The sequence below is a fragment of the Lontra canadensis genome, unplaced genomic scaffold (genome assembly GCF_010015895.1).
Source record: "Lontra canadensis isolate GAN:19392208 unplaced genomic scaffold, GSC_riverotter_1.0 scaffold47, whole genome shotgun sequence".
Lineage (NCBI taxonomy): Eukaryota > Metazoa > Chordata > Mammalia > Carnivora > Mustelidae > Lontra > Lontra canadensis.
Window position 1 is genome coordinate 7,652,996 of NW_022631041.1, and position 27,939 is coordinate 7,680,934.

The following is a 27,939-nucleotide window of genomic DNA, read 5'->3' on the forward strand; positions in this document are numbered from 1 at the left end:
CAGGGAGAGAAAATGTATTTCTCCTTGAAATATATACAAAGAATATTCACCTAAAGCAGCCTAAGAGGTTCCCTACTCCTTTTGCTATTGATCTGACTATTCATATATCTGGCAGCTTCCTTAAGGACTCTCTGGTAGTAGAACATTTAATACTTCTTACTTCTCCCTAAGCTTTCCCCCCCTCCCTCCTCCATCAAACCGACTGATTTTTATGCATGAGATAATAGACAAGCCTTGGGTGACCTGTTTTTTTCCCCCCCTCCCCCTCCCTCTTTTTTCCTTGCGGTAAAATAGTGCTGAAGAAAGAGGGCACTAGTGTACAGCCCAGATCGCATCCTTGCACCGTCTGGATTAGAGCTGAGTAGTCTGCGAACCGAGCGTGGCCCGAGCGGTGTTCTGGCCCGAGGACCATAGCGCTGTCTACCCGGACTCAGGTACGTCTCAAGTCCAATTCTCCAAGCAGACCCAGGTGAGCAGACACCTCTGGGCGGTGAAACCCACCCACAGTGGCAGACACAGTCCCAATCTATGGGATTTCCTCCTGGTCCTAGGGGCATCTCCGCTTATTTCTTTTAGTCCAGCATCCCTGTGAAGCGTCGGGACCCGTGGATGCCTGGGTTGTCTTCCTCCTTTTGCCTGGCTCACCTCCTGTGCTCTTGCTCCCCGCCCGTTCCCCTAGCTCCTTTCTCCTCCGACTCTCACCTTGAGAAAGGGAGCTGGGGAGGAACGAGAGGGAGCCAACTTCAGCCCCACAGGCGGCTGAGATTTGGCGCCTCTGCCCCCGAAGCGGACGGGTTTGAATGTACCTGCCGAAACACTGGCTCCAAGAAGAGAGTGAGAATGGCGGGGGTGGGGTGAGGGGGAGTCAAGGGGAGGTGTGTGTGTGTGTGTGTGTGTGTATGCGTGCGTGTGTGTGTGTGTGTGTGTGTGTGTGTGTGTAAAGAACGCTGCGAGGAGGGTTGAAAGAGCGAAGTCGGGGGTTGGGAGGGGATCAAAGAATTGCAACTCGCTGGTCAAGGCGTCCCCTCCAGGCGCTGCGGGGGAATGTTTCTGCTGCAGGTCTGAGCACTGTCCAGGGTTCTGAAGGCGGCGGAGCTTGAGCTACCGCTGCAAGAGCTCTTCAGAAGCTTCCCTTCCTTCCCTTTGTAGAAATGTGCAAAGCCAAAGGTCCCGATTTAGGCGAGTGCAGGGGCCCCCTCCACCCCCCTCCCTCCACCCTCCATCTCGGGAGACAAGTTACCTTACCTGCACCCTTTCTCCCTGAACACCTACAGTAAGCCTGACTTCTTGGGTGTGTGGGGGGTTTGGGGAGGGTGGGGGTGTGGGAGACATACCAAACTCCGACATGCCGAGACTTTACCAGGCGTTGCCTTAGTAACTAATATGGATTTCCCCAACCTGACAAATTATATTTACTACTCGGCTTGTATGTTGAGGTCTCTTCAACCCCTCGAAGTTAAAGTAAAAGTACATTCCTTTTTTGCGTTCATCTTGAAGTAATCCTTCCACCTTCATAATGAATTTCCAGATTTCTTCTGGGAAAAGTTGATCTTTCCAAATCCGGAAAGTTCTTTTGGGTTAAAAGATTTAGCTCCGCCTCCCCTTTATTCCCTTCCCCATCAAGTCTGTAAGTGTAATGGTATTTGGCGACCTGGAAAAGGCTTGAAGCTGAAGGAGGAGGAGGGTCGGTGGGGCCTTGGGCCTCCAAGGACCGATGAGGGCACTGCGGACAGGACGCACCACCTTCTGCCTTGGCCATAGCTGCCTGCGTCCAGCCGATATCATGAGGTGCTGGAATGAAATGGACCGGACAACTATTAACATCACTGACCCGGAGTTTTGAAACAGGTCCTGTGATAACGGAGCTTTGATTTTCTTCCTTTTTTATCCGCAGCGTCTAGCCTAGGGCTTGCCACCGCGACGTCCATTGTACTCTTGAGCAGTTTACTTTGAGGCGCTAGTGAAGAAGGGAGCTCGAATTCCCCTAGAAACGCCCCCAGGACAAGGAGGTGGTCCTGGAGGACCAAGAGGAGGAGGAGGACGGGAAGGAGGCGGGGGCGCCGGCGGCGGCGAAAGTGTTGGACCAGCGGTGTTGGCAAGCAGGACTGAGCTGGGGGAGGCAAGGCGTCGGGCATCTGTCTACCTTGGGAGCCCGCAGAACCGGCTGGCAGGACGAGCGTGGGAAAGCGGCTGGCCGGCTGTGGACCGCGTCCTCAGCACAATGGTCCGGCTCCTCTTAGTTTTTTTCCCAGCGATCTTTTTGGAGATGTCCCTTCTTCCCAGGGGACCCAGCAGGAAAGTGTTGCTGGCGGGAGCCTCATCTCAGCGCTCGGTGGCCAGAATGGACGGAGATGTCATCATTGGAGCCCTCTTTTCAGTCCACCACCAGCCGCCGGCGGAGAAGGTGCCCGAGAGGAAGTGTGGAGAGATCAGGGAGCAGTATGGCATCCAGAGAGTGGAGGCCATGTTCCATACATTGGATAAGATTAACGCGGACCCGGTCCTCCTGCCCAATATCACTCTAGGCAGTGAGATCCGGGACTCCTGCTGGCACTCTTCCGTGGCTCTGGAGCAGAGCATTGAGTTCATCAGGGACTCTTTGATTTCCATTCGAGATGAAAAGGATGGGCTCAACCGGTGCCTGCCTGATGGTCAGTCCCTCCCCTTAGGCAGGACTAAAAAGCCTATTGCGGGGGTGATCGGGCCAGGCTCCAGCTCCGTAGCCATTCAAGTGCAAAACCTACTCCAGCTCTTCGACATCCCTCAGATTGCGTATTCTGCCACAAGCATCGACCTGAGTGACAAAACTTTGTACAAATACTTCCTGAGGGTTGTCCCTTCTGACACTTTGCAAGCAAGGGCAATGCTTGATATAGTCAAACGTTACAATTGGACCTATGTCTCTGCAGTCCACACAGAAGGTAGGCATTGTATTTGGGAAAGAAAGGTACAGAGAAAGCGAGTACATTGCATGATGTGCGATCGTGATCATAGTATTGTCCCTGTTTTTTAACAGCGCTGTGAGGAACAGATTTTACCCTTGTCATACACGCCCACCAAGGCATTGCCTTTTATCCTCATTCTGTAATTATAGTGTAGGAAAACTGTGTGTCCCATGGTGTTCTGGGGATAGTAGGAGCCTATCAGATATAAACTCTCCATGAACAGTTTCCAACTGTAGTTTTTGGACTTAGATGTTTGTCCTCACATTCTAAGTTTGTGTTTGAAAGGCTTGTTTGCCCAAGGTGGTATACTACCCTTAAGTGACTGGCTATGATTTTCCAAACTTCTTAGACTAATCGAATATGAGCAATTAAGAAAACAAACAAACAAATACCCAAACCCAAAACAAAACAAAAAACTTGCTGTCCCCTAAATTGGGCTTGAAAGCTTGATCTTATCTTGAATAGCAGCTGAAGATTCTACTTTATCTTAGTGTGTCCCTCCTTTCATGTCCGAAGTTTACCTGTGAATGTTGGATTAATGCAGTCATCTGTCTCCCTCAGTAAATCAGAAACTTACTGCAAATTCTGGAGTGTCTTAGATACAATGGAGAAGTAAATAATTTAAATCATTTATTTATTTTCTTTCTATTACATTTGTTAAAATTGTCCAGATGCCCTCAGTCCTCCCATGAATGTTCTTGTTTTTGAGAGATAGTACTGGTGACTTCTTGGGTTTGAGTTTTGGTTTCTAATTTTTTTCTTCTTACCCAATGACTTTGCTCATTAGAATTTAGTTAGATCAATTACTAATAAAAGGATAGTAGCTATTATAATGGCTTTTTAAAACGAAATAGACTTACTTGAGGTTAAAACTTTGATTTTTATAGACTCTTACTTACATGAATTCTCAAAGTATTTCTCATAAAGATTTCCTTTATTCTCCTCCTCTTAGCCTGTACAGATTTGGGGATAAAATGAGACTTTGAGGCATCTATTCTTAACTCACTGATTATGTTTATAAAGAAACTGATTAAACATTAATGCCTAGGACAATTCACGTGTATATGCTGGCATATGGAAGAGAATCTTGAGGATATTGCTGCATTCATATTTCTTCATAACAAATTACTAAAAGGAAGGCCAGGAAAGAAAGGCATGACTTCATATTCCTTTAAGAGTTTCACAATATTCAGTTACTGGTGTGAATCTGATTTTAGAAATTAAGAAGCATTCTTACTGAATTGGTTATATGGTGATTGTTAATGAATACCAGTGCTTTAATTTATAAAGGGATCAGAGTTTTCAAGACAAAACAAAAGTAATGTAGAGTTATACATTATAATTTTGGAGAATGCTTTTGGGGAAAAAAACTTTCTGCTGCAATATTGTGACTCCTAACAACTGACTCACATTTCTGAATCTTGATTTTTAATAGAGAATTGCATACCTCTTTTTCAACAAAATCTCACAACTTTTTAAAGACACAATTTTAATTTCAAACGTTAATCTCTCACACATTAATGTCTAATGTTAATTTCCTATATTTTAATGTTTAACATAGTTTCCTCTAGTGTTTAGGTGGAACAATTTGAAAGCACAAATTAAAGATGTGTTATCAGCATTAGATCTCTCTTACTCTCTTAAAGGAAATGGCAAAATTGAGATGACATGTGACTTACTTAAATATTAAATTATTCTCCCTCTGTTGAGCTAGGTCATGGTTAATAGAGATAAGAAGTATAAATTCCTTCTTCAAGCAGTAGTACTTCCTCACTTTTATACACTAGTTTTATTTTCCATATTTTAATATAATACCATTTAATTTTGGGGAAGAGAAGAATAGAGAAAAGACAATCTTCAATTTGTTTTCCAGTTGTATCACTTTGCTAAAAATAATTGCTAATAGTGAGTTGCTTTCTGACAAATAGAATTATGTTTTTGGAAAATTAATTGGACTATTTTGCCAATTTTGTTCAGGAAGGGCTCATATTAAAGTTTCACCCTTATATTAGTTTGGATTACTCTGTTTTTTTTCTACATTCTGAATGATGTGTGTGGCAGAGATTATGTCTCCATACTATTATAGTAGTTGAACAATGTGTTCCTAGAACAGCATCAGAGCTAACTTTTGTGTCTATTACCAAGAGTTTATGCCATTCACCTTGCCTATTTTAAACAATCTTATATCTTCTAAAGGAGAATTTGTTTCTTTTCTTATTAGACATAATGTCTGTGGAAACTAAATTGATTTTATTTTCATTTATCTGCAAAGAAAGATAACAGTCTCTTTTGTATAAGTTCCAGCTGAAAATTCATTTTTCCTGAGGTTCTGCCCTCCTGCTTCTCAGGGACCCATGGTGTACTGGCCCGCAGGCATTTACTTGCATCATTTAGTAATTTTCCTGCCTTCAGACTGATGGGGTCACCTACTGGTGACAGTTCCTTGTCAAAAAGCAGCTAAGACCACATATCAGTGTTGTCTCTGCCATCTGGGCACTACTCAGGAAGGAGGCCAGTTTGGATATTAGCTATTTGGAGCTTAGAAATTCTGGAACCTCCAGTGACCTTCACCTCTCCTTTCGAAATTAGCCATCTCTAGTTAATTTATCATTATATATATATTTTTAAATTAGAAGTTAGGCTAGTACAGTTACCATCAAGGATACTAAGTGACTAGACTAACATGTCTTCATTTTCATGGTTAATTTTGATGGACTTTACAATCATAGTTGGGGCATCCTGTTATTTGAATGCCCCAATTGTTTTTATATCTCTTTATTATTTTATTTTATTTGGAAGTTAAGCCTGGAGATATTTTCTGTTTGTTTGTTTGTTTGTTTGTTTGTTTTAAACCAGCTAGAATTCAGTTGTTATATTCTTTTACAAGCTTTTCAATCTTCTACCACATCATCTATGCCACACTTATCCTTTGGGCCATAACAACTGTCAGTTTACCTGACATAAAACAGAATTGGTGTGCATGTAGTTACCTGCAGTAGGTGCTCCAGGAAATTTCCAGGATTGGTTCTTGAGGAGAATATTGAAGTAGAATCTGTTGAAGGATGGACATGGAAGCAATAGAGACTTATTCACAAACAAAAATTGGGTGCATTTTGGAGGACGCTACTCACCTGGAGTATGTGTCTTTAAATATGCTAAGCATAAAATACAAAAATAGCCTACTTCTGTGAAGACTATCTTGGCCAAGGACACTGTATTTTATCCTTGTGATGAAATGCAGATTCCCCATCAAGAATCAATTTTATCATTTCAAAAAGTTATAGAAAGCAGTACTTTAAAATAATTCTAGTTGACTACATTAAAAACATTGAACAAATCCAATAAAGAATATTCCTTGAGTTTGTAGCTTCAAAAAGTTTTTTTTTCTTCATTTGTTTTAAGCCATTCTCTATCAGTATTTTGTCCTATAGTGTCAGATGAATATTGTTATGACAAAGGGGTTAATTATGGTCCTATACAGTGCCCTTCACTATATGTGGTGCTTTTTTGTTTGCAGTTACATTTTCATTGTGGTGCACCTTTTCTTAATGCTTGCTTACATTTTATATGAAATTGGCCTTGTTGGGGGATTCTTTTCAAAATCTCATCTTTTGCTTTTTAGAAGTCTTTTTCTTTTTGATATAAAACTTACTTTAAAAGTCCAATGGCATCAGAGGAAAACTCCCCAAAGTCAGTGAATTTTCACTTTAGCTAATGAAGGTAGATATAAGGATTTTATTTCTACTAAATATCATATTTTCTACCTACACACCAGCAACTTTCTTTATATCTTTCTTATCTTGATTCCAACCTATTTCACAATAAGTTGCCTTAATAAATTGCTCTATCTTATCGCAAAATATGGAATGAAAGTATCTTCAAAGGTTATTTAGGTCAACCAGTTAAAGAAGATTAAAACACCACTATCTTTATCAAATACTAGTTTCTATATGCTCTGAGTTTCCTATTTGTGATTAGGATTTCTAACCAGAGTGGGAGAATATAGGATTTAAAATGAGAAGCAGAATTTCACCTGTTAGCTTTCTATATTATGACCTGATTCCCTGAAATTTCCACTAATTCTCCATCAACCACTGGGAGTCATCCAAAACAATTTAAATTCCTCTTCCATGTGATATTTGTCATCAATAAATCCTCTCTCCTTTATGTTATACCACACCAGTTCTCTTACTCATTTATTCTAGTTTTTAATTCCCTCATCATCACAGATAACTCAAGCAGACCTTAGAAAAGTTATTATCCAGAAGTCTTTTAAAACATATTTACTGCTGCTGGGCCATATTGCCTTCTCTTGATGCTTGGACAATTATTAATATTGATATTTTTTTCCCTGAGAGTAGGACATTTTAATTTCTTTTTAAATGTAAAATTATTAGCTTAAATCTGCCTTGTCAATAAGTTCTGGGATTTGATTATTTAATTCATCTCTGCATCACTTTAGGACCAGGCTTTTGTCCTCAGGATTGAATTATATAATTGAAACTAAGTAAGAGAGGGTCCTATTGTCCATCACCAGCAAACTACTTCCTGACTAACTCTGGTGGTCACTTGGCCTTTATAAATTTCCTTAACAGTATGTTTTCCACTATATACTATACCAGTTTATAGGTAAATAAGTCAATATAAGTAATTTTTAAAAAAGATTTTATTTATTTATTTGACAGAGATCACAAGTAGGCAGAGAGACAGGCAGAGAGAGAGGAAAGGAAGCAGGCTCCCCACCGAGCAGAGAGCCCGATGTGGGGCTTGATCCCAGGACCCTGGGATTATGACCTGAGCCGAAGGCAGAGGCTTTAACCCACTGAGCCACCCAGGCACCACCCAATATAAGTAATTTTAAATGAAAAGCCATTATATATTCAACTCTAATTGAAGATTTACTATACCAAAAAGTACATATTAAAAATTTGAAGACTTGGTTACAGTTACTAAGTACCTTACACTGTAAAGGCGGTACAGTTTGAACACATGTAAAACAAATAAAAGATAAGTATAGATATTTAGAAACATGAATTTATATATGTTTAGGGAACATTCAAAGAAAATATTGATAAGTTTAATTAGTTAGCTAGAAAAAATCCAGAGAAAATAATATTGATTAATATGTGTTTTTTTTTTTTTTTAATATGACATTTGTAAAAGTTAGAAGCAGTAGTAAGAATGAGGGGCAAAGTAGGTGGGTTAGCTTCACTGGAGTGGAGAGTATGGTCCAAGAACTGAGAATAAAAATAACAACTCAAATGTGGATTCTTATATTCTGTGACTCTGTGACTGTTTATTGATATGAAGGACAAAAAGTGGAGAATCTTGAAGCATATGCCAAAGAATTTTGGCTTCAAGAAAGATATGCCCAAGTAGAGTTTTATGTGATTCAAAGATATTAAATGAATTTTACTGAAATATATAGGGGAGATCTATTAAAGGAAACGGGGGAAACTAACCATGAAAATGTTAGTTATTGTGGAATTCTTTTTTTTTTTGTAAATATTTATTTATTTGACAGGAAAGAGACAGTGAAAGAGGGAATACAAGCATGGGGTGTGGGGAGGGAGAAGCAGACTCCCCACAGAGAAGGGAGATTGATGCAGGCTCTATCCCAGGACCCTGGGACCATGACCCAAGCCGAAGGCAGATGCCGAAGGACTAAGTCACCCAGGCACCCCTGAATATTGTGGAATTCTGTGTTTTAGGCTGTTGAAAATTTTGGGAACAATAAAAGGTAATCCTTTGTCAGGGACAAGGAAGAGTCTGAACTATCTTTAGTTTTGCAATCCTGGAGGACCAGGAGAATTTTAATATAATTTACGGGCGTGCCATGACTATGTTGCAAAACCATGATTCTTTAGGTTTAAACAGCATGGACTAAGATTTAATATATTTAATTCAATGTGCACTTTGGCTAAGGTCACATACATTATTAGCAAACTTGGGTGTGTTTGCAAAAGAAAAGCCAGGGATGGTTATAAGGTATTGTATTTGTGATTTCAAAAAAAATATGTTCACATCCAAATAAAACCTTGTTCATCCAGAGCCTTGATTCTCCATCTGACTTACCTGGGTACTTGAGAGTTGGTTTCTTTAAACTCCAACTTTTTACATTTTAAAAATTGAATTATAGTTGATATAAAATATTCTGTTAGTTTCAGGTGCGCAACATAGTTATTTGATGTTTTCATACATTATGAAGTGATCACCTCCATATGTCTAGTATCCTATACTATACATTTTAAACATCTTACAAGGTGATCTTTGCAAACTATACTATACAGTTTTCTGATATTTTTTAAAGTGTGCTAGGTTTAATAGACACTTCCCTTAAATATACAAAGTAGTCATTAGGATTACCAATTGTTACATGTGCTAAGATACAGTGGTAATCTTGAAGCCTGTTGAAAAACATAAAACCACTTATTCCTACTGAAAATGGCCCCAGATTGCCATACTTTTGAGTTTCTATATATGCTATTTTTTTCCTATATTAACTAGACTCATTAGGCCATTTTATGAGTTTTTTAATCAGTAGTTAGTAAACAGCTACTATGTGCAAAGGATTAAGATGAAATACAAAGATAAAAGAAAGACATCTTCATTATTTTGAGAAAAATTGAATTCTTGTTGATTCTTCTGCCATGCCATCAATCACCCTATGACTTCATTAGTTTTGGAACAAATTTTTCAAGTACCTGGGCTGCAGAGGGTAGAAGGTGATGGCAACCCCTATTTTATGTTTCTATCATGTGGCTTGGCAGTTGCCATTCCTCTTCAGGCAGTAAAATTTTTCTCCTAGTGCTCTACGGTGTTAATATATAATGACCATTTTATGGATTTTTAAATAACTTTCCAGGCAGTGGCTAGCATGTTATCATCATGAAAAAATTTGTCAGAAGCTATATTTTCAACATGTTCCATAGTAAGACCAAAGAGGTCTGGAAAACCACAGTGGAGGACAGGATTCTTTAGTGAGCACATACAACCCCTGAAAAAACAACTCATAGGTCATGCATTCTGATATTAGGTTGGAAACAACATCTCAGTAGAAGATTTTCAGGGAAGCTATGGTTGAAAACCAGAATCAGGCTGACATATAAAGTGAAAATGATGTGGTTGTCTTATCCATCAAAGAACTATCATTGAAGTGTTTTTTTTTTTTAAATTTTAAATCCCTGAAGAGAATCAATGTGTTTTTTTTTTTTTTTAAAGATTTTATTTATTTGCTTGACAGACAGAAATCACAAGCAGGCAGAGAGGCAGGCAGAGAGAGAGGGGGAAGCAGGCTCCCCGCTGAGCAGAGAGCCCGACGCGGGACTCGATCCCAGGACCCTGAGATCATGACCTGAGCCGAAGGCAGAGGCTTAATCCACTGAGCCACCAGGCGCCCTCATTGAAGTTTTAATATAGAAATATTTATGTAATTTATGTGTTCAAATTTTATGATTTATTTATTTATTTATGCATTCATTCATTATTTATTTATTTATTCTATTTATTTTTCATGTCTAGCTGCTCTCTGTGAATGTCCCTATAACATTTAAGATCTGAATTTACACAATGGAATACTATGCAACCATCAAAGGAAATGAAATCTTGCCATTTGCAACAATGTGGATGGAACTAGAGGGTATCATGCTGAGTGAAATAAGTCAATCAGGGAAAGACAGTTATCACATGATCTCCCTGATATGATGCAGAGTGGGGCTTTGGGGGTAGGGAAGGAAAAAATGAAACAAGATGGGATCAGGAGGGAGACAAACCATAAGAGACTCTTAATCTCACAAAACAAACTGAGGGTTGCTAGGGGAAATGGGGTATGGAGAGGGTGGTTGCGTTATGGACGTTGGGGAGGGTATATGATATGGAGAGTGCTGTGAAGTGTGTAAGCCTGATGATTCACAGACCTGTACCCCTGGGCAAATAATACATTATATGTTAATAAAAATATTTTAAAAAGATCTGAGTTTACAGGAAAAATTATAATTTTAACATCCTTCAATCTCATGGGAAGTTTTGCTTTCTTAGACTTGTGGTATTGTGGTATCAAGTATAGTGTTAATGTTTTTATGAAGAGAATTTATTGCTTTAGGTAGAAATTCTCATTTATCAATTTTAGAATTATCTATTTTGGTCACTTCACGGATAAGAAATTGAAAATTCAAGGTGATCATCTAAATGATTCTGATAAAACCCTAAATTGGCAACTGGAATACAAAAAGATTTTGGGGAGAAATTTTTTGGTTACTAAGTAAACTTATTTTTGCATTCTAATGAAGACAGATAATTTATGCATTGGCAAACACATTGTGTCTATTATATGTCAGACCCTGGTGTTGGTACTAAAAATACATAAATTGAAGGAATTATAACTATTATTATTGCCATTCCTATTATTACTATTATCAAGGGTCCCATAGTCTGTCAGAAGAGACATACATGTGTAGGTAGTTACAGACTCAGGAGCTAAAAAAGTTAATCATTTGAAAAAAAAATAAATGCACAGAAGATTATCGGAAACACCATATGTTCATTTCATTTTATTTGTAAAATGGGAATGATAATCACTGCTGTATTACTTACCTCATAACACTGTTTCAGGGAACAAGTAGATGGTATATACAACTAACTTTCACTGCTTTTGTTATACTGCCATGAAAGAAACAGATTCTTAAGACATTAGCTCTTCTTAGCTGATGAATATTGAGCAAATATGTGAAATCAGTTAATCAGATATACATTTTTGATTCAAAACCTGGTAACATAAGACAAAAATGAAATTCATGGTTAAAAGTGTAGCATGTGCTATAGATTTTAAGCATCTTTCTTTCTTGGGAAAACAAAGGTCCAGGAAAATAACATGCCTTACCCAAGACCATAATATTTGTCAAAAACAAAGCCAGAACTAATTTAACTTTGTGTTACTTAAAAAAAATTTTTTTAAATTAACATATAATGTATTATTTGCCCCAGGGGTACAGGACTGTGAATCATCAGGCTTATGCATTTCACAGCACTCACCATAGCACATACCCTCCCCAATGTCCATAACCCAGCCATCTTATCCCTTACCCCCCACCACCACTCTCCAGCAACCCTCACTTTGTTTCCTGAGATTAAGAGTCTTTTATGGTTTGTCTCCCTCCCGGTCCTATCTTGTTTCATTTTTTCCCTTCCTACCCTCCACGACCCCCAGCCCTGCTTCTCAAATTCCTCATATCAGGGTGATCATATGATAATGGTCTTTCTCTGATTGACTTATTTTGCTCAGCATAATACCCTCTAGTTCCATCCACATTGTTGCAAATGGCAAGATTTCGTTTCTTTCGATGGCTGCATAGTATTCCATTGTATATGTATTCCATTGTATATGTATCCTACATCTTCTTTATCCATCCATGATGGACATCTAGGTACTTTCCATAGTTTGGCTATTGTGGACCTTGCTGCTATAAACATTCGGGTGCACATACACCTTTGGATCACTACATTTGTATCTTTAGGGTAAATACGCAGTAGTGTGATTGCTGGATCATAGGGTAGCTCTATTGTCAACTTTTTGGGAACCTCCATGCTGTTTTCCAGAGTGGCTGCACCAATTTGCATTCCCAACAACAGTGTAGGAGGGTTCCCCTTTCTCTGCATCCTCTACAACATCTGTTGTTCCCTGACTTGTTAATTTTAGCCATTCTGACTGGTGTGAGGTGGTATCTCACTGTGATTTTGATTTGCATATTCCTGATGCCAGTTGATGTTGAGTACTTTTTCATGTGTCTGTTGGCCATTTGGATGTCTTCTTTGCCGAAATGTCTGTTCATGTCTTCTGCCGACTTCTTGATTGGATTATTTGTTCTTTGAGTGTTGAGTTTGATAAGTTCCTTGTAGACTTTGGATACTAGCCCTTTGTCTGATATGTCATTTGTGAATATCTTCTCCCATTCTGTCAGTTGTCTTTTGGTTTTGTTGACTGTTTCCTTTGCTGTGAAAAAGCTTTTGCTCTTCATGAAGTCCCAATAGTTCATTTTTGCCCTTGCTTCCCTTTCCTTTGGAGATGTTTCTAAGAAGAAGTTGCTGCAGCTGAGGGCGAAAAGGTTGCTGTCTGTGTTCTTCTCAAGGAATTTGATAGATTCCTGTCTCACATTTAGGTCTTTCATCCATTTTGAGTCTGTTTTTGTGTGTGGTATAAGGAAATGGTCCAGTTTCATTCTTCTGCATGTGGCTGTCCAATTTTCCCAACACCATTTTTGGAAGAGACTGTCTTTATTCCATTGCACATTCTTTCCTGCTTTGTTGACGATTACTTGACTATAGAGTTGAGGGTCTATTTCTGGGGTCTCTATTCTGTTCCATTGATCTATGTGTCTGTTTTTGTGCCAGTACCATACTGTCTTGATGATTAAAGCTTTGTATAGAGCTTGAAGACTGGAATTGTGATGCCACCAACTTTGATTTTCTTTTTCAACATTCCTCTCGCTATTTGGGGTCTTTTCTGTTTCCATAAAAATTTTAGGATTATTTGTTCCATTTCTTTGAAAAAAATTGATGGTATTTTGATAGAGATTGTGTTAAATATGTAGATTGCTTTAGGTAGCATGCACATTTTCACAATATTTGTTCTTCCAATTCATGAGCATGGAACATTTTCCCCTTTCTTTTTGTCTTCCTCAATTTCTTTCATGAGTACTTTAGTTTTCTGAGTACAGATTCTTTGCCTCTTTGGTTAGGTTTATTCCTAGGTATCTAATGCTTTTGGGTGCAATTGTAAATGGGATTGACTCCTTAATTTCTCTTTCTTTTGTCTTGCTGTCGGTGTATAGAAATGCAACTGATTTCTGTGCATTGATTTATATCCTGACACTTTACTGAATTCCTGTATAAGTTCTAGCAGATTTGGAGTGGAGTCTTTTGGGTTTTCTACATACAATATCATATCATCTGCAAAGAGTGAGAGTTTGATTTCTTCTTTGCTGATTCGTATGCCTTTAAATCTTTTTTTTTTTGTCTGATTGCTGAGGCTAGGACTTCTAGTACTATGCTGAATAGTAGTAGTGATAGTGGCTATCCCTGCCATGTTCCTGACCTTAGCAGAAAAGCTTTCAGTTTTTCCCCATTGAGAATGACATTTGATGTGGGTTTTTCATTGATGGCTTTGATGATATTGAGGTATGCACCCTCTATGCCTACACTGTGAAGAGTTTTGATCAAGAAAGGATGTGTATTTTGTCAAATGCTTTTTTCAGCATCTACTGAGAGTATCATATGGTTCTTGTTCTTTCTTTTATTAATGCATTTGTGGATGTTGAACCAACCTTGTAGCCCAGCAATAAATCCCACTTGGTCATGGTGAATAATCCTTTTAATGTACTGTTGGATCCTGTTGGCTAGTATTTTGGTGAGAATTTTTGCATCATGTTCATCAAGGATATTAGTCTATAATTCTCCTGTTTGATGGGGTCTTTGTCTGGTTTTGGGATCAAGGTAATACTGGCCTCATAAAATGAGTTTGAAAGTTTTCCTTCCATTTCTTTTTCTTTTTCTTTTTTTTTCTTTTAAGATTTTTATTTATTTATTTGACAGAGAGAGATCACAAGTAGGCAGAGAGGCAGGCAGAGAGAGAGGAAGGGCGGGGGGAAGCAGGCTCCCTGCTGAGCAGAGAGCCCGATGCGGGACTCGATCCCAGGACCCTGAGATCGTGACCCGAGCCGAAGGCAGCGGCTTAACCCACTGAGCCACCCAGGCGCCCCTTTCCTTCCATTTCTATTTTTTGGAACAGTTTCAGGAAAATAGGTATTAATTCTTTTTAAATGTTTGGTAGAATTCCCCTGGGAAGCCATCTGGCCCTGAGCTCTTGTTTCTTGGAAGATTTTTGGTGACTGCTTCAATCTCCTTACTGGTTATGGGTCTGTTCAGGTTTTCTATTTCTTCCTGGTTCAGTTGTGGTAGTTTATATGTCTCTAGGAATGCATCCATTTCTTCCATATTGTCAAATTTGCTGGTGTATAGTTGCTCATAATATGTTCTTATAATTGTTTGTACTTCTTTGGTGTTGGTTGTGATCTCTCCTCTTTCATTCACGGTTTTATTAATGTGGGTCCTTTCTCCTTTCTTTTTCATAAGTCTGGCCAGGGGTTTACAAATCTTATTAATTCTTTCAAGGAACCAGCTCCTAGTTCCATTGATTTGTTCTACTGTTCTTTTGGTTTCTATTTCATTGATTTCTGCTCTGATCTTTATCATTTCTCCTGGGTTTAGGCTTTCTTTGCTGTTCTTCCTCTAGCTCCTTTAGGTGTAGGGTTAGATTGTATACTTGAGACCTTTCTTGTTTCTTGAGAAAGGCTTGTAATGCTATATACTTTCCTCTCAGGACCACCTTTGCTGTGTCCCAAAGATTTTGAACAGTCGTGTTTTCATTTTCATGAATTTTAAAAGATTCTTCTTTAATTTCCTGGTTGACCCATTCATTCTTTAGTATGGTGCTCTTTAGCCTCCATGTATTTGAGTTCTTTCCAACTTACCTCTTTGTATTGAGTTCTAGTTTCAGGGCACTGTGGTCTGAAAATATGTAGGGAATGATCCCAATCTCTTGGTGCTGGTTGAAACCTGATTTGTGGCCCAGAATATGATCTATTCTGGAGAATGTTCCATGTGCACTGGAGAAGAATGTTCTGTTATTTTGGGATGGAATGTTCTAAATATATATGTGACATCCATCTGGTCCAGTGTGTCATTTAAAGCCTTTATTTCCTTGTTCATCTTTTGCCTAGATGATCTGTCAATTCCAGTCAGGAGGGTATTAAAGTCCCCTACTATTATTGTATTTTGTCAATGTGTTTCTTTGATTTTGTCATTAATTGGTTTATATAATTGGCTGCTCCCATGTTAGGGACATAGATATTTAAAATTGTTAGATCTTCTTGTTGGACAGACCCTTTAAGTATGATATAGTGTCCTTCCTCATCTCTTATTATAGACTTTGGCTTAAAATCTAATTTATCTGTTATAAGGATTGCCACCCCAGCTTTCTTCTGATGTCCATTAGCATGGTAAATTGTTTTCCACCTCCTCATTTTAAATCTGGACGTGTCTTTGGGTCTAAAATGAGTTTCTTGTAGATAGCATATTGATTGGTCTGTTTTTTTAATCCACTCTGATACCTTGTGTCTTTTGATTGGGGGCATTTAGCCCATTTACATTCAGGGTAACAATTGAGAGATATGAATTTAGTGCCATTGTATTGCCTGTAAGATTACTGTTACTTTATATTGTCTCTTCCTTTCTGGTCTGTTACTTTTAGGCTTTCTCTTTGATTAGAGGACCCCTTTCAATATTTCCTGTAGGGCTGGTTTGGTGTTGGCAAATTCTTTTAATTTTTGCTTGTCCTGGAAGCTTTTTATCTCTCCTTCTATTTTCAATGACAGCCTACCTGGATATAGTATTCTTGGCTGCATATTTTTCTCATTCAGTGTTGTGAATATATCATGCTAGTTCTTTCTGACCTCCCAGGTCTCTGTGGATAGGTCTGTTGCCAATGTAGTATTTCTAACATTGCATGTTACAGACCTCTTGTCCAAGCTGCTTTCAGGATTTTCTCTTTGTCAGTAAGACTTGTAAGTTTTGCTATTAGATGATGGGATGTGGACCTATTTTTATTGATTTTGAGAGGGGTTCTCTGTGCCTCCTGGATTTTGATGCTTGTTCCCTTCACCAAATTAGGAACATTCTCTGCTATAATTTGCTCCAATATACCTTCTGTCCCTCTCTCTCTTTCTTCTTCTGGGATCCCAATTATTCTAATATTGTTTTGTCTTATGGTATCACTTATCTCTTGAATTCTCCTCTTTGGTCCAGTAGTTGTCTCTCTCTCTTTTACCCAGCTTCTTTATTCTCTATCCTTTGGTCTTCTATATCGCTAATTCTCTCTTTTCCCTCATTTATCCTAGCAGTAAGAGCCTCCATTTTTTATTGCACCTCATTAATAGCTTTTTTAATTTCAACTTGGTTAGGCTTTAGTTCCTTTTTTACTCCAGAAAGGGATTCTCTAATATCTTCTGTGCTTTTTTTGAACCCAGCTAGCACTTGAGAATTGTCATTCTGAACTCTAGTTCTGAAATATTACTAATGTCCATATTGACTAGGTCCTTAGGCATTGGTACTACTTCTTGTTCATTTTTTTGCAGTGATTTTTTTTCTGCCTTGTCATTTTATCTAGGTAAGAATAGGTGAATGAAAGAAGAAAATACTAAAAGAGTAGCAATGACCCCAGAAAAATATACACTAACCAAATCAGAAGAAACCGGAACCCAGGGGGAGAAAAAAAAAAAAGGAATATATATGTATGTGTGTGTGTTTGTGTATGTATATGTATGTATGTGTGTGTGTGTATATTGGACTGGCAAATAGAACAGAGCCACACACTCAATTTTGGATGTATTTTGGTCTGTTAGAAGAAACTACCTCCCAAAATTTTAAAGAAAGACAAATTTATATATATATGTATATATATATATATATACATACAAAAATAAGGTAAACACGATGAAGGGATGGAATATGAGTGTAAAGATGAAAATTTAAAAAAATTCTAAAAAAGGAATTGATAAAATAATTTGGTTGAAAAATGAAAAAAAGAGGAAAGAATATAATCAGTCTGGAGACTAGAACAAGGATATGTGCTAGATTTAGGGTATATTTTGATATATTAGAAGAAATTATATCCAAAATTTTAAAGAAAAAAACCGCTATATGTATACAAGAAATAAGGTTAAATACAATGAAGGGATGAAATATAACAATGAAAATTAAAAAAAATATTTTAAAAAAGGTATTGATAAGATAAAATAGTTAAAAACGTTAAAATAGGAAAGAGGAAAATTAAAAAAAATAGAATAAGAAAAAATAAAATTAAAAAAATTGAACTTTGAAAGACTAAAAGGTCAGGGAAAAAGCCATGAATTCTGTGTTGCTTTCCCCTAGCTCTGGAATTCTGCAGTTCTCATTGATTGATGAGCTTGGTCTTGGCTAGATGTTCTTGCTGATCTTCTGGGGGAGGGGCCTATTGCAGTGATTCTCAAGTTTGTTTGCCTGAGGCAGAATTGCATTGCCCTTCCCAGCGGCCAGGCTAAGTAACCTGCTTGGGTTCGCTCTCCATAGCTTTTGTTCCCTGAACACTTTCCATACAGCTTTGGAGGGTGGGAATGAAAATGGTGGCGTCCCAATCTCTGGCACCATAGGAGCTGAGAGCTCAGGTCCCCACTCTTCAATGCACCATCAGAGAAATGCAGTCAATCCCTTCCATTTCCCTAGTCTCCGGCCGAACTCCAAGCTCACCCAGCTTGTGATGGAGCATTTCTGTCTCCGGCACATGGCCCCGTTTGCAGTCTCCAAACCCAGCAGACTCCTGCAGCATGCTCTCACGCCACTCCTCCTGGAGGAGGAAGAAGGGGGGGTCTCCCTGGATCTGCCACTTTGGTGTCTGTGCTCAAACAGCAGTGATCCAACTGTGCCTTGGATCACATTTTTTTTTAAAGATTATTTTATTTATTTATTTGAGAGAGAGAGAGAGAATGAGAATGAGAGGAGAGAGGTGAGTGAGAGAAGCAGACTCCCCACCGAGCAGGGAACCCGATGCAGGACTTGATCCCAGGACTCCAGGATCATGACCTGAGCCAAAGGCAGTCGCTTAACCAACTGAGCCACCCAGGTGCCCCTGGATCACATTTTAAGGTAATCCAGAGCTGAGAGCCTACTGCTTGGCTCCATCTCTGTAGCCAGCTTCTCTGCTCTGATACCTGGGAGCTCTGCCACACTCAGACATCCCTGATCTTTTTGTATCCCTGCGGGTTCTGAGACTACATTGTCCCCACAAGGGTTCCACCACTCGCTTAGCTTCTGGAATGATGTTCCTTGGTGGAGCAGACTTCTAAAAGTTCTGATATTGTGCTCCAGTGCTCTCTCACTTGCTGGGAGCCAGCCCCACCCCCTGAGATCTATCTTCCTGTCACTTTGGATTCACTTTTCTGCAGATTCTACCTTCTGGAAAGTGGTTGATTTTCTGTTCCTAGAATTGCTGCTCTTCTATCTGAACTTCTATCTTCTATCTGAACTCTTATCTCTGAACTCTTAAACATCAGAAAGCCTCTGTACAGTAGAAGCCCCTTCTTTTCAGCTTCTCTTGCTCTCAACTCACCTGCTTTTCACATTTCTCTGGAAAGCTTAGATAAAGCCATTTTCTTACCTGATCTGCTTTCTTCCTTGGATCTATGAAACTCTACCTCCATATTTGTGCTTGTTACCATCTAGTAATAAAACTCCTTTCTTAGAGAAAATGAACTTCCAACTTAAGTGTCCATTTCATATGAAACTCTAGTTGAGGCTTGTTATTTTTTCCCATCCCCTTTCATACAGAAAAATAAAGACAAGAAAGGAGCACTCTTTTTCATTCTTTCAAAGAAAGAATTCCATCCCTGTGAGGGCCGTGGTCAAGAGTGAGAGATCACACTTACTCAGATGGTTCTATGGTATCTCTATAGCAAGTGGTCAGGGGTTATGTATAGTGTAAAAGGATGAGAAGATTTGGAAAGTTTGCCTAGAGCTGGATTCCAGGGATCAGGAATAGGATACGCCCAATGGGTTCATGGAATTAACCATGCTTAGAAATCCGTCAGGATAAAATGTACAAAATTAATCCCTTAAGTTTATTGTGCAGATGAGATAGAGCTAGATAAATGTAAGATATTATTGTTGCTGTCAGGCTATTCCAACCTTAGTTTAAGTGATGTAAAGTAATGTGAAGTAATTATAAGAGTGTTCTAGAGTGAAGATGTGCAAATAAAGAGAGTAGTGGTATATCTTGCTGATTTGCTAACTTTGAGAAGCACATTCAGCTTCCTGCGTTCTTTCTTCATAACAATTACATCCATAGCATGTGGCCATAGATGAGGGCTTTCCGTTACAGTTTGATAGGTTATTCTATAACTATTGCTGGATCCTTGGAGACATTTTCCTCTGTTCTCTGCGATGCTCTGACACATTTACAATTTATATGTTATAAAGGGCTGAACAAAAATATCAATAAACAAATTGCTGACAGTATGTTGAAGAAGAGAAACTGTTTACAATAAAATTAAAAGGTAGTATGAGGATATTGAAACAGGGAAAAAAACAATATCCCTTTTTCCTGGGTAAAAAATATACTGTATTATTTTCACTTTTTGGTTGACAGGTATTACTCTGTGGGTAAAGAGAAAAACGTGTTCAGATGTCTGTCATAATTAAACAGATATTTAGTGAGCACTTTCTCTGTGTCACGCTCTGTTATAGACACTGATGGCTAGAGCTAAACTATAATTCCTCTATCAAGAATTTCATCATGTGGTGATTACCATTTGGTTTGATAAATGCAACCATAGGAGTAGACGTGAATAGAGAAGTAACAGAGAAAAATGTCACTACCTTTTTCTGGGCGAGGGAAAGAAGTGAGAGTAACCTCATAGAAGATTCTCAAAGAAGGTAACATTGAAATTCACTCTATTAGAGGAATAGGAAGATATGGAAGAGTGAATATGAGTAAAAGTATTGAAGTTGGTGCGCCTGGGTGGCTCAGTTGTTAAGCTTCTGCATTCGGCTCAGGTCATGATCCCAGAGTCCTGGATTGAGACCTGCATCAGGCTCTCTGCTCATCGGGAAGCCTGCTTCTCCCTCTTCTACTCCCTCTGCTTGTGTTCCCTCTCTCTCTGTGCCTTCTTTGTCAAATGAATAAATAAAATCTTTTTTTAAAAAAAGTATTGATATAGGCAACAAAGTAGGCTCAGGGAACTTAAACATATCACTAATTTGGGAATATATGTTCAGGGAAAAAGATTGGGGAAAGATCAAGATGAAAAGGGAAGAAAGGCCTATGTCATGAAGGAACAGGATTGCCATGCCAAGAAATTTAGATTCTATTATGTAAACTTGGTGAACCAGTGAAGGATTTCAAACAGAGAGGAAACACAATCAGATTTATATTTTGGAAAGAGTACACTGAAAATTTTGGAGAGGACATATTAAGACAACAAATCAGATTAGAAATTGGGACACAATTTGGTAGGCCACTGACAGTTGGGAAAGTGGTGGAGAAAAACCCAATTTAATTAATCAATTTTTTCAAAAGATGATAAGAGCTTTACTAAAGGAAATGTCAATGGGCATGGAAAGGAGAAGGGATTTGACAGCAGTTTAATAGACAGATTCGGATTTAATGACTGATAGGTTATGAGGGTCAAGGAGAAAGAGAAGTCAATAATAAATCCCAGGTTTCCATTTTGTACAACTCAGTAGGGAGAAAAGAGGAAATACAGATTGGGGAAATGTGAAATTTACAGTAGTTGAATTTGAGGTACCTATGGGACCATAAAGTTGAGAGATCCCATAGATCAAAGATCTGGAAAGGGAGGTAGACTTGTCATTTGTTAGCAAAAGCTGTGGTTAAAACCAAAAGAGTGGATAAGATTATGAGGCAGAGGATATAGAGTGAAAAGAGGAACAAGCTGAGGGCAGAATGAGGAAGGCAAAAATGAGAAAGAGGATCCAGAAAAAGGATGGAGAAAAATAGAAAACTAGAAAGAGAAAGAGGAAGAACCAGGAAAGAACTGGACATCATGGCAGTCAAGGAAGGAGAGATTTTCAGGAAGAGAACAATGACAAATATCACAGAGCTGACAGAGAAGGGAGAGTTATAGAAACAGTGCTCTGTACCAGTAGCCTCCACTTCCTCCTAGCTTCTGCCTCCCCAAGAATATCTCTCTCTCTGCCTCTCTTTTAACTCTGAATACTTAAATGTGTATTTTCTACAAAAAGGGATACTCTTGTACTTAACCAAAATACAACCATCAGAACCAGGAGATTATCAGTGACACATTACTATCATTTAACTCTCAGACCCCATTTGAGTTTTACTTAGTGTACCAATAAAGTCTTTTGTAGCAGTAGGATCTGGTACAGAATTAGTTTTGTCTCTCAATCTCTTTCAATTTGGAGTAGTTCCTCAGTCTTTCCTTGATTTCATGATCTTGACAGTTTTGCAGACATCGAATCCAATTATTTTATAAAATGCCCCTCAATTTTGGTTCACTGATGTTTCCTCATGATTAGGTTTAAGTTACACATCTTTGCTAGGAATATTCCAGAAGTCATGCTGCATTCCTGTCACTGCACTGCTAGAAGATAAATGATATAAATTTGTTCCACTACTGATGATGTTAATTTTGATCACTAGATTAGTAGTGTATCTCTCAGGCTTCTCTGCTATAAAGTTACTCCTCTCTTCTTTGTAATTAATGAATGTAACATGGGAAGTTGCTTTGAAACTCTGTAAGTATCCCTTTAACCATCATACTTTGGATTTACTCATTAATTTATTTATGTGCGTATGAAATTATGTACTCCTGTTTTATTCAGTGCATTTATTTATTTATTGTCATTATTTTTTTAGTACTAAATTGTCAAGCTGGCTTTTAATGTGTACTATCATTCTCTGAAAACTCCCTTATTTCCTGGGACAAAAAGTTTTTTCAGGTTCACCTCTTACTTTTTCTTTTAATTTATTTGAGTATAGTTGAAACACAATGTTATATTAGTTTTGGGTGTACCACATAGGGATTCACCGTCTCTGTATGTTATGCTATGTTCACCACAAGTTGAACTATCATCTGTTACCACACGATAGTACTACAATACCATTGACTCTATTCTCTGTACAATACCTTTTATTCCCATGACTCATTGAAGGATCTCTTCATTTCTAAACCCACTGAAGGGCAGAGGCCAGGAGGCAGTGGTGGCTGCAGGTATATAGCATGGTTCCTTGAGACTGAGAAGGGAACGGGAGAGAGGACAGCGATACACTTCTAAGTAAAAATATTTCCCAGGATGAGAAAGACTTAAGTAGTTTTAAGAGATGATGGAAGAGAATGATAGAAAAGGAAATTGAAGGATAATCGAAGAAGCAGAGTTGCTGAGGAGACAAGAAATCATGGCTGGGTCACACTGAATAGGAAAAGGCTTTCTTCTGGGTGGTGATAGAGTTAAGTCTGGGAAAGAGGAGAAAAGAAATAATGTTTGGTTGCTCTTGTTTTCTCAACTATTCATTGAGGGGGAAGGAGAAGGTAAGGGAGCAGTTCAAATACAAACAGGACAAATTATTAGAGGACCCAACTGAGATTGGAAAACATGTATTTCTAGTATTGTAAGTTCTTACTGTTTTAATATTCTCTCCAGAAGTGTACAGTTCCCAGGAATAAGTGAGGAGTCCCAGGTCTCATAGCACCTCATTAATTTAGCCTCCAGCTGGCCCAGTGTCCAAAACACTAGAATATTTCTGTAGTCAATTACACAGGATACCAGGTGTTCACCAGAGATTATAGCCTAGAATTAGCCTTTGTCCAGCTCATGTCACAAAGCCAGATGAAGGAATTGATATTTAAGAATATCATCTAAGAGATTATCAACCACTTTGCCTAAAGTTAACTTTCCAGAAGAATGCATACCTGACTTTGTTTACTCTTTCTGAAGAATTGCTTTTCCTACGTTGCATTTTAACACTTCCCTTTTCATTTCTTAAAGGTTGGAACAAACATTGGAAGTGTAAATAATGCCTTATAGTTTTCAGATATTTTTGTTGAAGATATTCCTTAGTATGTTGTTCAATGTCCCATGTATAAAGTCCATGGTTAACAATTCTTTTTAGATTTTAGTACCATAATACCATTTATCTCTCTTGAAGAACTGACAGGTTTTGCTTAATTGGTATTGAAGATATTGTGTTTTGCATTTTTCTCTTTGCCTGCTAGGAAGCTCAAAGCTAAATTTGTTAGTCAATGAAGAAAATGTCTCAGTTACATGTGTAGGTTTTAGCTTCTTCTACCATACTTCAATAGCATTATTTTATGATTTTTAAAATTGTGAAGTGCCGCCACTCCATTTTAAGAAGAGTAAGCATATTAATATACATGGAAGTGGAAGTGACCCCACTGTAGGTTCAGATCCCTTCTGAAGTTTCTGTATGTTATGAAGCAGTGAGTAATGACAAGCTGGGAGCTTTTTAACTGTGGAAGAGGGAGAGTTTATGTTACATGCACAGATAAAGATGGAAGAAAAATTTGTTTTGTATTTAGTGTGAAAGAAGAATCCTTTAGCATTCATGGTATAACCGAAGAGAATCAGACTCCTTTAGATTAGTGAAAAAGGCCTTCCTTGGCTCACAGATGCTTTGCCATGGCTGTCTTTTCCTTCTTTAGTAGATTCTAGGGTCTGCTATGTGGCTGTGCTGGGATGTTTTGCCCTGCTTTGGTGGGGTGTATATGTGGGTGAAGCATTCTCTTTTCCATGGTCAGTGCTGAGCAGGGCTGATGTGCCTCTGTGAATTTCTAACAGCTTCCCTTCCTGTTCTCCCCTCTTCTTATCCTTAGGGAAAAATAAACCTGTAAAGTGACTGTTTAGTGACAAATGGAGAGAGAGCTTGCTTTCTACCCACTTTCTAGCATTTCCTGGTGTTCTTATCATGTGCCTTCCTGATGATAATTGCTCAAGAAAGTAAGCTTGATGAAGGATGAGACACCTGGAAAACATACTATGTCTCTTACTCCAATTAGTAAAGACTTATTAAATCACAGAGAGTAGAGGGAGGCCTTGTGCACTGATACATGTGATGGATGACCTACACTTTGTTTTTGGCTAGAAATGCCAGATTGGTACAATGAAAAGGCCAATTTCATCTTTTCTTCATTGTTGATATGTGTCAAAGGAAAGGCTAGTATGTAATCTCCTTAGTTTGTCATTTTAAAAGTAAAATTTTACTTGAAAAGAAACAGTTTTTAAAAAATGAAGATAGTGAGTGATTACTTTTTAAAAAATATTTTATTTATTTATTTGACAGAGATCACAAGTAGGCAGAGAGGCAGGCAGAGAGAGAGAGGAGGAAGCAGGCTCCCTGCTAAGCAGAGAGCCTGATGTGGGGTTCGATCCCAGGACCCTGAGATCGTGACCTGAGCTGAAGGCAGAAGCTTAACCCACTGAGCCACCCAGGTGCCCCAAGTGATTACTTTTTAAAGTGTTCATATTCTCCCTTTCAGGAGATTCTTTCTGGGCTCTTCTGGGTGCAGAGGAATACACTAAAGCAGTGCTTCTCAAACCTCAGTGTGCATACAGATCACCTGGGAACTCATTAAACTGCAGATTCTGATTCAGTAGGCCTGGATGGACCTGAGAGTGCATTTCTACTAGGCTCTCATGTGGTTTGTGGACCACAATTTGGGTAGAACCTCGGGACAGGAAGCCCCTTCTGACATATGTCTTGCTTTTGTTAGTGCATTGTATATGCCTTCTCATGCATTTATTAATTATTTCCTTCAGAATCATTTATACATGTCTCAAGGCAAAGTCCTATGCTCTTGAAAGAGGCAAAAGTGGTTTTCAAAATGTGTGGATTTACAAATGACACTAAAGACATTTATGTATTCATTTCTAACATTTAATGGTTTTTAAAAATATGCTCTAACTACCCTGAATACTTAATGAATGTGGCATTGGAGTTAATCAAATTTCTGGTTACATGTGTGCCTTCTGCTACTAGGATACTCTGCTCCAATAGCATATCTACCCTGATGGAAAGTAAATTTTTTGGGTGATAAGAATCTTTGTTTTGTTTTGTTCACTGATGTATCGCCAGCAATTAAAACAATGCCTTGCGCATAGTAGACATTCAATAAATATTAGTTTAATTGAATTATGTAAGGAGGGCTTTTGTTCCAGTGTCTATTTCTGCCTTAGTAAAATGGTTTGATGATTTAAGAGCTTGAGGTGCTTCCCATCAATTCTTATTGCCAGCACTGTAAATGTAAATGAAACAAGAGAGTAGACTAATTATTCAACTTCCAAAAACCAACAACCTCAGAAGTATTTGTTTTTTGGCTAAATTCTTTATAAATGATTTTTTATTTGCTTTTTCCTTATGATATTGGAATGAAGCAAAGAAAATATCCAATTAATTGTATGTTTTGTGGGTAAACTCTTCTTAATATTCCTCTTCACCTTTACCTTTCTGATAAATGAGGAAAAATTACTACATTTACTGTCATTTAGAACTCACAAATTATATTTTTTTCATCTTCTTCCTTTTTAAAGGATACTTTTTAAAAGAATTATTTATTTGAGAGAGAGAGAGAGAGACAGAGTGCATGAGTTGGGGCAGGGGGTGGGGTACTGGGAGAGGGGAAAGCAGACTCTGCTCAAAGTGACCCTGAGATCATGACCCGAGTTGAAACCAAGAGTCAGACATTTAACTGACTCAACCAACTAGGTGCTCCCCCCTCTTTTAATGAATATTGATGTCCCATACCAATAGTCTCCTTAGACTTTAATGCCCAACATGCAGCAGGAAGATTTTACTGAGTGGGAAGAGCTGAGTTTGGTCTCATTTTCAACATTAGCTACTCCATGTGACTATGGACAAGTCAACAAACCACTTCAAGTCTGTCTTCTCATCTGTAAAGAGTCTGTCATGCTCTTATCCCAGCCTCCTGTGAGGCCCATGTGAACTGATGTGGAATACTTTTGAAACTATAAAGTTTTATATAAATATAGATGCAGTATTTTTTAAAAAAGATTTATATTTATTTATTTATTTATTTGACACACAGAGATCAGGCAGAGAGGCAGGCAGAGAGAGAGGGGGAAGCAGGCTCCCCGCTGAGCAGAGAGCCTGATGCAGGGCTCGATCCCAGGACCCTGAGATCATGACCTGAGCCAAAGGCAGAGGCTCAACCCACTGAGCCACCCAGGTGCCCCTAGTTGCAGTATTTTTGACCCTATATTCTAAGAGATTATTTTCTCATTTTAATTGTTAATAACTGCTTCCTGACCTCTGCTTTCCTAGAATGTTATAAGCAGCCACTTCTACTTAGCATTTACTTAGAACGATGAAGCTTGTGTTGAAGGAAATATTTCTCCAAGTCCCTATTTGAAAAGAAAAAATTTGAGCTTAGGTGATTTACCCGAGGTTGCACACAGCTCAATATTATAAGAAGACTTTCACTCTAGCTCAGCTTTTTCTCTCTATAAACCCCAAACCATCTCCAGATCATTTGCCTTTATCTCTTCATATTCTCTTTCTCCTGTCTGATTTTCCTCAACCCTTAATATTTCTATGTGGGCATAAAAGGGCAAACATTAGCTTCATGTCCGTAAGCCAACCAGTGAATTCATCTATTCGACAAATACAGATTCCACTAATCAACTGGCAGTATACTGGGAATTCAGTATTAAGAATGAATCCAGACTGCAGATGTCCTCAAGGGTGCTCATATAGGTAAATATCCATGAGAAATTATACCGATATCTATAGCTATACACACACACACACACACACACACACACATATGTATATATATGATACAGTTATGCAGTAAAATATTATCTATGTTTCCAGACTTTTTGGATACCCTGTAGTTCCTACTATTGCTTAAAGTCCAGAAGGAGAGAGAAATAGTTTTTGTCACCTCATTGTGTGGATGAATGTGGATGAAGAGAGGTTGTGGAGGTTCAAGAGAGGAGGAGATTACTTCTAGGTGGGAACATTGGTTATTTTGGAATAAGTAGCATTAGAACTTGGCCTTAGTGCTAGCTATCCTTGCAAAGGAAGAGCTAGATGGAAAGGGAATTTCCCATGAAGGAAGTCATGTAAATAAGGGCTCTGAGTAAAATGCTAACAGATGTACAGTGAATGGTGAGCTGGTTAATTTGTCTGGGCAGCACTTACCTAAATGGGAGTTGTGAAAGAATTTATTGGAAAAGTAGACCCAGATCTTGAAGTACTGAGAAAGTCAGAATTTGAACTTGTCGTCCATCTGCTAATTTAGTCAAAATAGAGTACACCTTCTTTTGCAAATTTCTACCAAAGACTGATAAATAGGGACTTATTTTAACTTTTCCCACCCAATCAATTTTCTTG

At 38.4% G+C, this 27,939-nt stretch overlaps 1 protein-coding gene across 4 annotated transcripts in view; it reads left to right on the plus strand.

The window, feature by feature from the left end:
• Nucleotides 1-284: 284 nt before the first annotated feature.
• The window catches only part of GRM1 (glutamate metabotropic receptor 1), a 404,029-nt gene continuing 376,374 nt past the window's right edge, over nucleotides 285-27,939 (plus strand). For 3 of the 4 annotated variants that reach the window (XM_032873125.1, XM_032873128.1, XM_032873127.1), the window contains exons 1-2: nucleotides 285-434; nucleotides 1,895-2,921. In XM_032873125.1, the coding sequence (XP_032729016.1) occupies nucleotides 2,222-2,921 (700 nt within the window). In that variant the 5' untranslated portion in view covers nucleotides 285-434; nucleotides 1,895-2,221. Of the gene's footprint in view, nucleotides 470-1,894; nucleotides 2,922-27,939 lie in introns of all 4 variants that reach the window. The other variant, XM_032873126.1, reaches the window with a different exon arrangement.